A 16,938-nucleotide genomic window follows, 5' to 3' on the forward strand; every position below is an offset into this window, starting at 1 on the left:
TAACCTAACCCTAACCTAACCCTAACCTAACCTAACCCTAACCCTAACCCTAACCCTTTGACAAGTAACACCTACCCACGCATTGCAGAGCATGTGCACCCTTTCATAAAATGGTATTTCCTGGTGGCTGTAAGTTGAAAATACTTAACATAGTTTGGTGAGTTAAAGTAAAAGACATATGTTGTCATAACTTATTGATCATATATTTTTTTACAGCGTACAACTAACTAACCTGAACAACAAATGACCACAATTACAGAGTAAGGTGCAAGACTGATTATTTAAAACAATGGCAAAGTAATTTTACATTTCAATGCTATCTGACCAGTAATTCAATGAACGAGTCATTTAAAGTTTCAAATAGTTGCAAAAGTATTCAAGCAAGTGAAGTTTTTTTAAATGGAAGAATGCCTCAAAAGAACAAATGTCCAACACAACAGCAAACACAGACCGAGGGCAATGAAAAGACAGGCTGAGATATGTGCAGAATGTTTTTTATTTCTTTCATAATTCAATTTTGAATGCAGGGGTCCTTGGTTTTTTTTATTTTTTTATTGCGGCATTCACACCACAGTTAAGGTTAACGCTCTATTCAGCCTTGTGACATTTACTCTAAACAAATTCCAAGAGGCATCCGGCGAAAGGAAATAGGTGTTGGAGTCATACTTAGTTCAACATCGTGTTTCTCAAAGTGCAGAAGGTCAGACTAAAAGACCCCTCAAACAAAGCTCACTTTTCTTCCCATATAATGGACTCCGAAGCCTTTATGCGAGAGACTCTCTTCTCGCGGTTCTGCTGAAGTCTGCGGAGGACAGGGGCGCTCCCACTCTCCCCCGCCCAGGGCGAAGAGCTCGAGACTGACACGCCAGCGGGGGAATCTGAGGAAACATTGACCTTAAGTTTTAGTTAAGTGGCTGTGTTATAATGCAGCTCACAACATTCATCACCGATCAATAAATGAGCTTTTCAGTATTGCTGTGAAGGACATATCGCCTCAAAGTGCAACCAATTAGGCCAGTAAATCTTATTCTGATACAAAAACCTGCCAAAGTTTCCTTTTACACAGAAGAATTCTTTTTAATCTAAAGTAAAAAAAAAAAAAATCTGAAAATTCAATGAAAACTATGTGAAGCAAAACTGCATAACACATTTTTAACTTGTTTTCAGAGCAATAAATAAACATAAACCTCAGTTCACCCAAAAATGAAAACGATTGATTTGCTCACCCTTGAGCCCTCCTAGGTGTATATGACTTTCTTCTTCCAGACGAACACAATCAGAGTTATATTAAACAATCTTCCAATCTTTATGGCAGCAAATAGAGGATATGATTTTGAAGCCTAAAAGTGCATCCCTCCATTATAAAAGTATGGCTCTGGAGGGTGTATAAAGGCCTTCTGAAGCAAATCGATGTGTTGGTATAAGTAAAATATCCATATTTAAAACTTTAAAAACCAAAATAACTAGCTTCCAGCAGACGGCCTACGCAAGTCAACTTGCAGCAAGAGTAATCCCTGACACGAATCACACGATGTAGTTTATAAATATGGACTTTTCTTACACAGATCCATCGATTTGCTTCAGAAGGCCTTTATTAACCCGAGTATATATTTTTTGATGGGCGGCTGACCTTTTTTGGGTTTAAAAATCAAATCTTCTATTCGCTTGGAAGAGCCACGACATTATTGAATAACTCAGAGAGAAGAACGTCATATGCCCCTAGAATGGCTTGAGGGTGAATAATGGGGAAATTATTCAAAATTAAGACTGGTTAAAATCAGATTATATTATTATTATTATTATTATTATTATTATTATTATTATTATTATTATTATTATAGTTGTTTGAAAAGTTGGTTTGTCAGTTTTTTATTTTTAAAGAAACATAACTCTTAAAAATTATAAAAAATGTTAAGTATTTTATCAGTTCCATTCTCTTTATATATATATATATATATATATATAACAAGTGCATTTAAAATAAATAATTTAAGAACTCAACTTTAACATCTTTTTTGAGTTTATAAGCTTTACCGTTGAGGGAATAAAAGATAAATTAATATATAATTGAAATAGGGGGGAAAAAACACCTGAAAATGTACTTTTACATGTATGCATTTGGCAGACACTTTTATCTAAGGCGACTTACATTGCATTGAAGGTACATATTTTACATTTGATAAAATTATTACATTATAAAAATAAAAAAAGTCTACAAATAAAGTCAGAATTTATTGTTTGCGTTTACTGTTTGCTGATTTATTTCTTTTTTTTCCCCCTATAATAAGCTTTAGGATTGAGCAGGCTTGTAAAAGCTGAAGTACATTTAAATGAAGTTGCCCGGGCCTGTGACGGAGTAAAAGAAGAGATGGTACCTTTGGGTTTAGATGGAGGAGGTTGGTTAGGGTTAGGGTTAGGGTTAGGGTTAGGGTTAGGGTTAGGGTTAGGGTTAGGGTTAGATGGGGTCCCGCTTTCATCCCCCATGGCCCGCCTCCTCCTCTGGAGCACCATCTGAAGCTCGGCCTCCCCGACATTACGGCTGAAGCGTTTTTTTGATTCCACCTTTCGAGGGCCAGGCCTCCTCATGGAAACCTGACGAGAAGCAGCCAATACAGTTACATTAATACAAATCGATTCTACATTCAATTCATCTTAGAATCCTGAAAAAAATTATCACAATTTCCACATAAATATGAAGCAACTGTTTTCAACTTTGAGAATAATCAGACGTGATCATAAACCAAATCCTCATATCAGAATGATTTTTGAAGGATCATATGACACTGATGACTGGGGTAATGATGCTGAACATTCAGCTTTGATCACAGGAATAAATTACACTTTAACACAATAAAAAAGAAAAGAGTTCATTCAATTTGTAATATCTGACAGTTTTTGACTGTAATTTTGATCAAATAAAGATCAACTTGTAATATTATCTCACAGTTTTTGATTGTATTTTTGAATAAATGCAGCCTTATGGAGAATAAATTAAAGAAAAAAAATCCTACTGACCATAACATTTTGAACTGACGTGCGTCTGTGTGTGCACACTTAATCCCAGATTTCATTTCATTATCTGTAAATATATGAACTATGTTGTACTACCACTTAACTATATTAAATTGTTGACCTTCATGCACATTAAGAAAGTCTTTATGCTCCTTAAGGCTGCATTTATTTGATCAAAAATACAATAAAAACTGTGAGATAATATTAAAAATTAAAAATAACTCTTTTCTTTTTTTATTATATTGTAAAATGTAATTTGTTCCTGTGGAGGCTAAGCTGAATTTTCAGCATCATTACATTATTTTCAGTCTTCAGTGTCACATGATCCTTCAGAAATCATTGCAATCGTACAGTAATCCGGGTTTTAAGAGATCTTATTTTACCAGCATCCCCTGTAACTCCAGCACAGCCGATTTCCGGTTCTCAGACCTCTGCTCCTGTTATACAAATATTATTATTTTTGATTAATAATATTTTGTCATTTCTGAACTGTTACTTTGTAATTCACACGCAATGTAGCATAGACATGTCACCATATCGTGTGCTAGTTTGACAGACAATTCAACAGTAATTCAACAGTAATCTCGCTAACTGCATGTCGCAGGACGACCTGAAAGACCATGATAATGTGAAATTGAAAAACAAAACAAAAAGACGATCTGAAAGAGTGAAGTGTCGCTTACCTTCCATGCATTTTCATCCTCTGATACAGCCTAAAAAGAAATCAAATGTCAAATATTTCACTTCTGTCAAAGGTAAACGTCTTCATTGGCAATGGCACAATCAAGCACAATATTTCAGGCACGTCTATGAATTAGATTATCTTTAAAAAGGTGTGTAACTGAAATCATTGCTCTGCTGTGTATGTATTGCGCACACACTCATATGGTTTCATTTCCTTCACACGTTTGATTATTGTCATACAGATGCTGCACGATTTATGTTCAGCTGTGACGGACGCACCTGTGGCGGTCTGAGAATAGGCTTAAGAACAATGCCTTTCTTGATCCTTTCCATCATTTCATCCACAGCTCTGGACTTCATATCCTCCGTGATTGCGGGTTCTGTGAGGGAAATCAATACAGTATTCATTGAGGATTGAAGAGCAGCGTTTGCTTTCCTGGATTTAACTGCAACTGCTAAATTGTATTGTTTCTTTCCTGATTTTGCATCTTTCTATCTGAAATCACATGGTGGAACATAAGGTATGACAGTCTTACTCGCAGTTTGAGTGGTGTCGTCTCCACCCTTTTTTCTGTTCCTCAAGGCCTTCAATGGGCTAAATATACAATTGATTGCCATTAATAACATTTTGAAGCATTTATGTTGTATGTGCTGTAATGTATTTTTATGTTTTGAATATCGAAAGGTGTTAAAGACTCACTCAGTGACAGCTGAAGATGGAGGAGGAGGAGGAGGAGGTGGTGGAGGAGGTGGTGGAGGTGGAGGCGGCAGTAAAGATGGCGGATCAGCTGGATTTTCATCCTCCTCTTTCGATTGGTTAGATTGGATTGAAGGAAGCTGCTCTTTTTCTTTCAGTTTATCCTGGAGCATCTTGACTAGTTAAATTAAACATACAGATTAAAATATCACAGCGTGGTTTTACAGACTGGGTTTAGATCAAAGGGAAAGTTCACCCAAAAATGAAAATGTGATGTTTATCTGCTTACGCCCATGCAGGGGATCAGATGTAGGTGTGTTTGTTTCTTCAGTAGAACAAAAATGAAGATTTTTAACTCCAGCCGTTGATCATATAATGCAGGTCAATGGGGTCTAATTCTAATTAGCATTAAAGGGGGGGTGAAAGACTCAGTTTCAGTCAATCTCATGTCAATCTTGAGTACCTATAGAGTAGTATTGCATCCTTCACATCTCCAAAAAGTCTTAAGTTTTATTATATTTATAAAAGAAATATAGGCTGTACCGAGTCTTTCTGGAAAAAAACGAGCGCCTGGAGGCGTATCGTGTGGGCGGAGCTAAAGAATGACAAAGCGGTGACGTCCTCAAGCGTGGAGGAACCCATGGCTATCGATCGGACTCAGCTAGTAGATATATGATCCAGAATCAGATTCGGAGGCTGAAATAAATTGAACAGGAGAAGCAGCAACAGCAGGACGTCCGTCTCTGTGGTATGGACTGTATTTAGTGTCCTGTCAACATTTGTGTGTGTTTACTCGCAGTTTATGAGGACATGATTCGGTTTATGGACTATTGTATGCGACTAAACCTTAGCAGTAGCAAGCAAAACGGTTTTGCACGTCAGACTAGTGTAACGTTATACAAAGAACAACAATGGAGTAACCGTCAGCGCATTTGAATGACGAAGCACGCGATCGTGTCGTTTACTGATGTTTACTCACGCGACGATAGCCAACAGCACAGACATTTGAAGCAGTTTTACTCACCTGCTGCTTCCAAAGCAGGACCGAACCTTTATCACTGGGACCGCTCCGTCAAAAACACACTCCTTTGGTATGATTTGGTGAAGTCCTGTGACAGCAGTGAACGGTGGAGATCCACTTTGCGACGCGACTGAAGCGATGTTGTGCCGCTTCCCGTTATTTCTGCGTTCAAATCGGTTCAAATGCAGCGCTGCCTTCCCGGAATGCTGTGCTGAAGCGTTGAAGTCGCTCGACGTCACCCATAGGAATAAAGTGGAGCGCGGCGCGGACTATAACGACAGAAGTGTTGCACGGACGAGTGGATCTGCAGCTTGAGAGACTGTTTACGGCGTGCATTTCCTCTCTCGCTCTAGTCACGCGCGCGCGCACCCTACCGGGAGAAGAGCCAGTACGGCCCATACAAGGACCTTCCGGTCTATTAACGTCAAGCCGACCCATACTCAAAAAAAACTCTCCGAAACTTGTGAGAAACCGGAAGGAGTATTTTTGACACAGAAATACTCCATCAAACGTCCAACATTAGTTTTTGAAACTTTGTCTATGTTTAGGATGGGAATCCAAGTCTTTAACTGTGTAAAAAGCTCAGTATGCATGAAACAGCATTTCACCCCCCCCCTTTAATGTAAAAAATCTTGTAGTTAAAAATCTTAATCTGTGTTCTACTGAAGAAACAAACCACCTACAAGTAAAAGTAATTCAAATTTTACTTGAGTACAAGTAAGAAAGAACTATATGTTTAATGTATTTATGAGTTAAAGTTAAGAAAACAACAACTTTTATTCATGAAATGTAGTGCAGTAAATATATGACATTATATTATGCTTTGGAATACAGTGAAGTAAAAGTTTTCCAAAGGAAAACACTGATAAAGTATATACTTAAAAAATGTACTTGAGTAGAAAGTAAAGTTCATTGAAGGTACTTTTCAGCATTATTTATAGGTGACTTTTCAAATCAGACCTACTTTCCTTCTGAAGAGCAGTAACAGACAGCTGTGTGTCTCTCAGCTGAGTCTCTGCCTCGCTCCTCTCTTTCTCGCTGATCTCCAGCTTTGTTCTTACAGCGGTCAGATCTGTCAGAGCGCTGAGATCCTCGGCTGCTGTCTGTGGCATCTACATCGTGTCAATTTGGAGAAAAGATACCATTAAAGCGGATTCAAATATCGCATTGGTTTGATAGCTAACTATTTAATTATTATATTAATTAAGCATAAATTAAAAGTATGGTAAAACTATAATATAATTAAACATATATGAAAATAAAAAATAAATAAATAAAATGCACAGCTGTTATTTATTTGCGCATGATGTAAAGAGCAGGGGAAACTGGATCGGGTATACATCATGAGATTCAACTTTATCATCAGAACTCCACATCTCCAACGCAAAACCTGAAGTGTCATCAGACACGCACGCACGCACGCACGCACGCACGAACTCACACACACACACACACACACACACACACACACACACACACACACACACACACACACACACACCTGGTTTTGGTACCAGAGTCGTATCTCCTCCAGAGCTTTGCTGATGTCAGTCACTTGACTCAGAGCCTGTTGTAGTTGTTTCTCAGTCTCTGCGTTCTGAATCTGTCTCTGGGTTTCCCTCTGTTTCACCAGCATCTGTAGGATCAATCACTCCATCAATTCATCAATCTCTATACGACATCTATCTATCTATCTATCTATCTATCTATCTATCTATCTATCTATCTATCTATCTATCTATCTATCTATCTATCTATCTATCTATCTATCTATCTATCTATCTATCTATCTATCTATCTATCTATCTATCTATCTGTCTGTCTGTCTGTCTGTCTGTCTGTCTGTCTGTCTGTCTGTCTGTCTGTCTGTCTGTCTGTCTGTCTGTCTGTCGTTCTATCTATCTATCTATCTATCTATCTATCTATCTATCTATCTATCTATCTATCTATCTATCTATCTATCTATCTATCTATCTATCTATCTATCTATCTATCTATCTATCTATCTATCTATCTATCTATCTATCTATCTATCTATCTATCTATCTATCTTTGTCTTGAAACTGTAAAGGAGTCTAAATGGACAGAGATTTTGGACCTGACCATTCCCCGAAAGGTAGCTGGAGGTCCTTGTATGCGCCCCCCACTGAGAAAAGGTCTGTAGACCTGCAGTGGCGCGTTGTGGATGGAATCATAGCTACAAACCGATACAGAGCACATTTTGATCCACTAGCAGGGATAGGTTGTACTTTTGAAACAGTTTTTCATTTATTTGTTATTTGTAGAGGATTATTGCCTCTTTTTGAAATTCTTGGTGGATGGTGTCAGACTTTAAGGGAAGGTTTCACACCTTAATTTTATATCTATATGGACCAAAATATAAACGCAGCACGAGAGAGACTTATCACCTACTCAATTTTATCTTCGGACAAGCAAAGCTAGCTCTCTGGCTGTCCCGTAAAAGTAAAATAGGTGGTGTGGGGCAAATTAATGTGGTACTGATTTATGAGGGTTTGATGAAGTCACAGTTAATAATAGAATTTGAATATCATCAACTGAATGAGAATATTGAAGAGTTTAAGTTTATGGGCGTTTGTACATTTATTTATGTTGGTGATGGCTAATTAATTGATTGAAGATTGTTTTTAATTTTTAACAACAAAGTTGTTCAAAAGTCTCTGTCTGTCTGTCTGTCTGTCTGTCTGTCTGTCTATATATATATATATATATATATATATATATATTATATATATATCCACCACACCAAACTTCAACTCTCTCTTCAAATAACCTTCAGACATTTCCCCCCTTTTCGTTCCAACATTTATTGTTAATTCTAACAATCTTTCCTAAATTTTCTTTTAATTGTTGAGTTCAGTGGACATGTTAATTATTCATGCAGTGACTTTTCCAAATGACTTTCATTCAACAGAACAAAACATCAATATAATCAGCTCACACAGCGACAAAATTTGGATTGGGAAAGCAAAACAAAATCAAACCATCCATTATCTCCCTGAAATTTCAGATAACAAGAAGCGTGCTTGTTGAAAAGCAGAAATGGCGCGCAGGAAAGGGAAGTGAAAGTTTGTCATACGTCGGCCTGTTTGGACTCTCACTTCTCACCTCCATTCACTGCCTTTTCGTTCAGCTCCCAAGAACCGCGGACCTAAACCAGCAGACGCGACCCCTGCGGAGGCGCAATTAAAGGGAACGCGCATGAGCTTGACGAGTAAACCGGCGAGTCTCTTTGTGCGATGACGGCCTGTTTTTTTCTCCCTTTTGAATTAGTCCGTCATTAGACCCTCAGTGACTAGAAAAAAAACACTGACCAAGAAGAAGATGAATGTGTTTTCAAAACAGAGGGAAAGCAGACAAATGGAAGGGGTGGCGATAAAGAATGTCATTCAAGCTGTGTGGTGTGTGGCCACACATTCAGATTGAGTTTGAGTGGAGCGCGAACCGTCGGGGGTCCCTTTCACAGGTGAAGGCCCCCTGTTGGGACCCCCATTATGTCTGTGTCTGCAAATGGGGAACAATATACACAAAGCCGACAAAAGAGATGGCACATAGGAAGTGTCAAACAAGGACAGGGGTTTAAAGAGCTGTAGATTTTCAAACTGCCACCTCGATGGGTGCTAATTACCGCAGGAAGAGACGAGTGATGTAAAGACAGATGCCACTTTTATGCTGAGATGCTCATTTAGACTGAATGAGCGCTAAACCTACTGGTATTAGCTGAGCTATAGCGAGACTGGCATGGTCAATGAGTGTCTGTGTTATCTCAATCCAGTGTTTTCTCTTCTTTGTTTCGTGTTTGTTTCATTAATGCAGGTCCATAGTTGTATGTGTGAATTGACCCAATCCAGCCCAAAACTCCCATGGCCCTTGTACACACTCGACTAAATCGGAAGACACAGCACTTCCTCCCATCTACTGTCTATTGATTCAGATATTGCCGTGTAGTCTGCCAGGGCTCTTAGGCCTCCCTTAGGCCCCCCTTTTATGTCCCGTCTGGAGAACAGACATTCAGTGACTGCGATTACATTGTTTATGTTGAATGAACATACCTTGTCACCAGGGCTTGCCAATGACATAAATTATTTTGTTCATCAGTCACTGTGGCTGAAAGTTTATCAAAGTTACTAGCCACTCAGCATTTTCACTGGCAAAAAAATTTTGACCTTGATGCCATGGTCAAAACGTACATTTAAATATTTTTAATATTTTCTAATAATTTGGCTGCAGGTATATTATGCTGCTGTCACTTTAAGATCTGATGCACGGATCTAATTTCTTTCTCAACAGTTTATGTTCACGTAAAACAACTGTGTTTACGTGAATATTCGCTTAAGTACAAAAAGCAGCTACAAAAACTCAATTTAATTGTGAGAAGCGACTTTTTTCGAGCGCACTTTGGGTGTGAGCATAAAACCTGCGTGACTGATTAAAAATTGTACACAACAGTATGCACAGTCCCACATCGATATTCATGTAACCGTGAAAAGGCCAAATTGGATGAATATTTTTGGGTTCCTCAGAAGCAGAAGTCGTCATAGTTGTCATAAACTTCTATAGAGAGATTACTTTTAATACATTTTTGTGTTCACATTTGCTCAAATAGCAAAATAAAACCTCCACAATAGTGTTTTCACAACATTCAAAAAGAGGAAAAAATAGAGAGAATTTGATAACGGCTCTCTAACACAGCCGCTGTATTACAAAGACCCTCAAAGCAGTTACGTTTTTGTCAATTTGATGCAAAGGTAATATAAGAGAAAGTATTATAAATACATGTGACTGATATACATGTGACTGTGAATTTAAATAATATTATTTAACCCTGTTACACACACACACACATATATATATAAACGATGCAGGATTTATAATGATGATGACAGTTAAAATATATCATCACAGTCTGTAAAAAGAGTACACGGACCTACTTCCTCGTGAAATCTCGCCGAAATGTTGATAATGTTGCCATACCTTTGTTATTTTTAAGTGCTTTTAACCCTTATAATGTCATGCCATTATTTTTCACGCAACCAAACATTAAGTTTGATTTATTACAACAAACACTTCCTGTTGGTTGCCAGAATTATATCAAGCTCGTCAAGCTTTTTCTTTTTCTTTTTTTCGCGATGTGATAAGCGGTTACCGTTTTTCACTGCTGTCTGTGTAATTGAAGCTGCTAACATGAGCTCTTGAAGCTCCGCCCTCTTCTAGAAAGGGGGCCAGGAACAGCAGCTCATTTGCATTTAAAGGGACACACACAAGAACGGCATGTTTTTGCTAAAACCCTAAAGCTAAAACTTAGCTAAAACTTCACATAAACACTCTGGGGACATCGGAGACTTCTGTAAAAAGGGGCATTATAGGACCCCTTTTAATTAAAAGCAGCATGTGTGAATGACTTGGCAGCTGCCGTAGTTTTTTAGCTTACTATGTTGTGCTATCTAACTTCAGTCATCCTTGTTCTTAAAGTATGGTCAAATATGATTATTTCAATTCAAAGAGTACCTGGTGTGCAAAAACTTCAGCATGCTGCCTGAGTCCTTGCTCCATTTCGAGTTTCTGAGACATCTCTGTAAACTCTTCTGTAACCAGCTGTGACACTGCGGAAAGGAGAAACTACAGTCAATCTGTCGTTCTGTACATCCTCATCAGTGGGAAAATACAGTCGGCTGACTTACCTCTCTTCATTTTATTCACAGTTCTGCTCTGCTTACTGAACTTTCTCAGAAGGGCCTCTTTCTCCCCGACCTCCAAAAGCAACTTAACAATAGAAAAAGAGTTTAAAGTTGAATTAAATTCAAAGTCTTAGGATTTTATCTCACATTTAATGACAGTAGGGCACTGACAAAACCTATAATGATCTGTAAAAAACATTATCTTTTGGGTTAAATTGTTCATCATTTTGTCAGAATGCTCTGATTTGAACATGTGCCATATGAACATACATTTGCAGTCATAAACTGACATACAGCTTGCAGAATCTGAAAAATGTTTTAACAAAATATATCTCTGTGCTAACGTGTCTCTGGACCGGAGCTGTGACAGTTCACGAAACGCTACCGTGAAAAAAGACATAATTCACCCAATGGATAGCATATTTACATATCCCCTCTGAATCGTTCCCTATCCCCATATGGTGCATTATGTGCCATTCAATATGTAGAAAATAAATGTGTCTGTGTATTATGTAGGGGGGTGGGGCTTCAAATTCTACAGCGCATTTGATTGGATAGAAAATCTGATGAGAAGCTGAAGTGCAGTGATGTCATTAAAATCTCTGATCCACATTGGCAGAAGTGAGAGACTGTAAGTTTTGAATGCTTATATCTTTTAAATGCAAATTTTGCCATTGTTTTGGAGCACACTAACTTATAGATAACAGTAAGAAAACAGTAACAGTAAGCATGTTTCAGCGTGTCATATGAATATAATTTCATGGGTATTATTTTTTTCAAACGCCAAATAATCACGATGCTCACGTTTACAAGCCAGCGTCATTATAGTAGTCTATTGGTTACCGTTTTACAGAATCTATATGATACTTCAGTTCAATGTTTGAGTGGTAGCTCATCGTAACAAGCAGGACAGCATCGGTCGGGCACGCCTCCTTTAGCTCACGCCGACGAGCAAACGCTGGTCACATGTTGATCCTCGTCCTGCCTTTAATCACATCACTTTTTCGTTTCCTCTTATTGCTTTCCTCCAACAAAACCTTTTCTTTCTTATTTGTCTGTGCTGCTTCGGACATGACTATATTATCTGACGAACAAAGTTGGGCTCGCACGTCCGAATGTAAGGAAGTGTGTGTGTTGGTGGAAGTGACGTATATGCCGTAAAGCAGTCGAATTTTGTAGTTCTTTTCGTTCTCAGGTTACTACCCAAAACCCGAAGTTTAAAAGTACGATTAAAAACGATACAGACCCCATCAGGCTATGGCAGACGTGTCATTCAACCTATTGTAAGTCGATTTATCATCACAAGAGTCTTAAAAAATATATTATGAAGGTTGAAAAGTTACCTAGTGCTGTTTTAAGAAGGTAATTTTCATAAATTCAGCTGATGGCTATTATTTTGTCTTGTGGACTGCATAACACCTCTTATTTAAAATAGATTATTAAGGGTAATACTACATAATAAAAAAAAAAAAAGACATCAATTTTGTTAATTATTAAAGTTTTGTAGATTCCGCAAGGTGTATGTCTTGTCTAAAATGTCTAAAATGACCATATTTGATCTGTGCTTTCATGTGATTGTGGTCCCATTTTGCAGGCACTATACCTTTTCCTTCAAATCTTCCTTCTCTTTCTTAAGAAGCTCCACCTGTTCACTGAGCTGAAATTTCTCCCCGAGCAGCCGGTCCACAGATGACTGTAGATCTGTAGTTACAAACAGATTGGACAGGCTTATGGCAATGTATTCTTTCCAGGCTTGTGCTATTTATAAGTAAGGCTATGGCTCCCACCTCTAATTTGGTTCTGATTAATGAGAAGCGGATCTTCACCACACTCTTCCTCAAGGACCGGCTCAGAACCGGGATCAGCCTCAGGGTCCAGGTTCAGGATAGAGAGATGTTCTGGCATTTCTTGGATCAGGGGAAGTATAGCTTGACTTTGCCTCTTCAGTGTCTTGAAATCTTTTGTCACCTGTGGGTTCAAAAAAGTCCCAGAGACTGAGAAGTGGCTGCTTGGAGAATTTTTTCACCACATTAAGCCAATATGAAGTTTGTCCCTTTCACTGCAAAAAATGCTCTTCTTATTTAGTATTTTTTTCTTGTTTCCAGTCCAAATATCTAAATATTCTTAAATCAAGATGCATTTACTAGGTAAGTAAAATGACATAAGATATTTTTTCTTGTTTTCTGGGTGAAAAATATCAAAATTAAGTGAGTTTTTGCTTAAAACAAGCAAAATGATCTGCCAATGGGGTGAGAAAAATAATCTTATTTCTGTTTGGGACGGAAACAAGAAACAATATTTCAATCAGAAACAAGATTATTTTTCTCCCCCCATTGGCAGATCATTTTGGCTGTTTTAAGCAAAAACTCACTTCATTTTGATTTTATTTTCAACAAAACAAGAAAAAATATCTTATGTCATCTTACTTATCTAGTAAATGCATCTTGATTTAAGAATTGTGAGATATTTAGACTAGAAACAAGACAAAATTACTAAGTAAGAAGATCATTTTTTGCAGTGTATATCTAGCCTGGATGCCAGCCGAACTTAGCCCTGCCCACAATTTTTTAGGTCGGGCAGTTTGGTCTGGCCTCGATCCATAGAGGAGTAATTATCCTCAAACAGAAACTGTTCTGACCAATGAAATCATCAGGGCGGGCTTTAGGCGATGATGGACAGATGATCAACAGTAAAGCAATCATCACGTCATCAGACGGGCTTGGATTATATTTGTTTCGAATCCTAAACACAGAGCTTGTTTGTATCTGCATCACCTTCACTATTTCTCTCAGAAATGATGATCATGTTGGGTAAGTACTCTGTGTATCATTAAATTATTTTATTTTTTTACAACACCAGCAAAGATCGTTTATTCCAGCGCGCGTGCAGACAGGGTTGCCAAGTTTTTACAACAAAACCTGCCAACTACTAGCCCTAAACAATAGCTTCTCGGGGGGTTCTCCGGGGGAAAAATGGTGTTTGGGGGTAAAATGTGTGTTATATTGGCAAGGTTGACTGCTAAAATTCGCACTCATGGGTCTATATATCTCATAATAGTCGCTTCAACCCACGGACATAGAAAACATCCCGCGGAAAAAACGCAGACTTGGCAACACAGTGCAGTTGAGCTCTCTCTGTTGATATTTGATAATGCGTCGCTTCGTTGCTCTGATTGGTTGTCGGTCTGTCCAATTGAGGTCTTTCCTGGTTTGGTTGAAACACGCCCCATAATCACAGCCCAATGTTTCAGACTCATATTCTGACTAGAATTGAGTATGACCATGTCAGGCTAGTGTAAATCCAATATCAAATATGAACAATACCCTATACTGTATAAAATATGTAAAGGTGAATTAATCTATGACACTATTTGGCCAGGTCCATAATCTGTCCTTGAGTTGAACTCAGTTTCACTCTTAAAAATAAAAGTTTCAAAAGGGTGTTTTCTCATAGAAGAACCATGTTTGGTTCCCCAAATAAGTGAACAGTTCTTGAAATAAAATTCTACAAATCTAAAGAACTCTTTTAACTTTAGAACCTTTTGTAGAGTTGATGTTAAAGGTTCTTCATTAATGCCAATAAAGAAAGTTTTTAAGAGCGTTGGATAAATGACTCTGTTTGGAGAACATAATAGAGCTTGTAACTGATATGGGGATGTGAAAATACTCAACAGAAGAAATACAGGCTGTTAGCCTCGCGGGAAAAGGGAAGTGCGCCTACCTTCAGTGCTAAGGCTTCTGCGGTCTCCCTGCAGGACCGCTCGATCTGAAACTGCATCTCTAAAACATCCAGCTCCTTGAGCAGTTGAGAAGAGGCTGAAAGTTAAAAAAAATCTGATTAGCATGTTTTCAGGTAGATCCACTGAGTTATGCCAAGGTTTGCCAAATGATTTTATGAGTTGATATATGAGGATATTGCTATATTAAAAGACTCTCACCCTCCTCCATCCTTGAGAGCTTTTCATTCGCCTCATCTCGCTCTTTCTCCAGAATCTCGCACTGTATTGTCGTTTATACAATGATTGCCATTTTGGAAAAAAATGCATAAAATCCATTACTGAAATATGGGTAAAGCAGTTAAGCAAGGACTGTGTCGAATCATTGGCTAAGTTCATATTGCATTCGTGACTCTCACAATTCTCATATTTGCCATGCTATTTAGGCATTGCTTGTAGGGGCTTGATTATATTTACCTTCATTTTACTCTTACTATCTACAATATAAGACTATTGTAGTGTGCAAATGTTCTGGAACAGCAGATGACCTGCTACATTTGCCAAAATGTGTGGCACACAATAAAGCACGCTGCAGAATACCGTATCCCACAAGGCAGTTTGCTTGGCCAGGATATAACTCAATTGTGGACCATAAAATCAGTTATAAGTCACACGGGTAGCCAACAAAATTGATATTTGATTGATGATTGATATTTCTTTAATGCCAAAAATCATTAGGATATGAAGTAAAGATCATGTTCCATGAAGATATTCTGTAAATTTCCTACTGTAAATATATAACAAATCATCATTTGGACCAGTTTAAAGGTGATTTTCTCAATATTTAGACTATTTTTGCACCCTCAGATTCCAGATTTTCAAATAGTTGTATCTCGTCCTAACATTGCCCTATCACACACACACTGTAAAAAAAAAAAAAAAAAAAATCAGGCCCCAATTAAAAATTTACTAGTGACTGTTCATAGCTAAATTTTTCACTTGGCCGAATTAAATTGCATCAATTCACAGAAATTCAATTTGGCCAACTGAAAAATTTAGATGTGATCGGTCACTTTTACAGTGCATTATCAGAACACTTTTACAGAACATTTTACAATGCATTATCAACATTATCATACAGCTTTCAGATGATGAAAAAAATGTAGCCTTATGACTGGTTTTGTGGTCCAGGGTCACAATTGTGACATTAATCTACAGTACTGCTTGTTTGAGACAATTCTGCATGTTGCATGCGGTTTTAAAAAGACATACATTTACTGTGCCATAAGTAGTGCGACCATATGCATTCGCAACAAAGCCAGATTTACTTAAACAGAAATTACCTCAATGTCTCTTTCATCGTCTGAGGACAGGCCGTTCTCCTCCTCAGAATCTAAGAGGACATCAGCAGTTTTTTAGTTGTTCAAGCGTTTCATATAAACTAGGCCTATATTACTAAAAGGCAGCCATTTTAATCTAAAATAATCAGCATTCTAAATGTTTCTAAAAGTTGTGTGGCATTACAGATATCTGTAAAACTGTTTATTCACAATATTCTGTGGTCAGAATGTTTTTGTATGACCATTGCTTCTAGTAATTGATTTCCTACAAGGCTCTGCCAACATATTTCTTTACCCAGCTTATCCAATCCAGTCGAATGAAAGACAATTAGAATTTATAATGAAAATGTCAAAACAAGAAAAAAATGTATCCAACCTGAATTTCTTTCATCTGAGTCAAGATTCCACATAGTTTCTCAAGCTTCTTGTTAGCGTCTGGTCTTCTAAACCTCTCTCTGTTAATGTGTGTCTGTCACTCTCTGTATGACAGTGTACTCGGTAAGAAGAACTGAAACTAGGTACTGCTCTGCTTTTATTTCTTCCCATTTTGTTACGTAAATCCTTACAAAAGTCCATTCTGCTTTGCCCTTTACGGTTAACCGAGTCAACAGTGGCTATTTAGAAAGGATTTGATAAAGCAACATTCATCATGCTTGCCCCTTGTGAAAGCATGCCTTGGTTTAGTGACAGTGTAGTCTGAACAAATGCGAAACACGTTTATGCACTTATAGCCAAAGCATTTAAGGTCACACTGCAAAGAAAATGCATTTCTT

At 37.8% G+C, this 16,938-nt stretch overlaps 1 protein-coding gene across 3 annotated transcripts; it reads right to left on the minus strand.

Annotated features, from left to right (window-relative positions):
* Positions 1-478: 478 nt before the first annotated feature.
* On the minus strand, positions 479-16,660 carry shtn2 (shootin 2). Of its 3 annotated transcripts, XM_067452016.1 has the most exons (18): positions 16,542-16,660; positions 16,169-16,218; positions 15,048-15,108; positions 14,831-14,925; positions 12,898-13,078; positions 12,714-12,811; positions 11,114-11,195; positions 10,941-11,035; positions 6,916-7,050; positions 6,379-6,526; positions 4,397-4,571; positions 4,233-4,291; positions 3,976-4,076; positions 3,696-3,725; positions 3,396-3,449; positions 2,442-2,592; positions 2,376-2,399; positions 479-878 (listed from the first exon to the last, which is right to left on the minus strand). In XM_067452016.1, exons 1-18 carry the CDS (start codon positions 16,573-16,575, stop codon positions 730-732), a joined length of 1,722 nt encoding a protein of 573 aa, XP_067308117.1. In that variant the 5' UTR covers positions 16,576-16,660; the 3' UTR covers positions 479-729. The 3 variants fall into 3 exon arrangements, with proteins under 3 accessions (XP_067308117.1, XP_067308118.1, XP_067308116.1); XM_067452017.1 differs by having other exon boundaries at positions 2,376-2,592; positions 12,756-12,811; XM_067452015.1 differs by having other exon boundaries at positions 2,376-2,592.
* Positions 16,661-16,938: the final 278 nt, after the last annotated feature.

The sequence above is a fragment of the Pseudorasbora parva genome, chromosome 1 (genome assembly GCF_024679245.1).
Source record: "Pseudorasbora parva isolate DD20220531a chromosome 1, ASM2467924v1, whole genome shotgun sequence".
Lineage (NCBI taxonomy): Eukaryota > Metazoa > Chordata > Actinopteri > Cypriniformes > Gobionidae > Pseudorasbora > Pseudorasbora parva.

Excerpts from the sequence above, each read along its gene's own strand:
- shtn2 (XM_067452015.1), bottom strand. The coding sequence starts at position 16,575 with ATGTGGAATCTTGACTCAGATGAAAGAAATTCAG. Across the intron at positions 7,051-10,940 it reads CTGAAGTTTTTGCACACCAG|ATGCTGGTGAAACAGAGGGA; the intron begins GTACTCTTTGAA and ends TTGATCCTACAG. Across the intron at positions 3,450-3,695 it reads AGGATGAAAATGCATGGAAG|GAGCAGAGGTCTGAGAACCG; the intron begins GTAAGCGACACT and ends TTTGTATAACAG.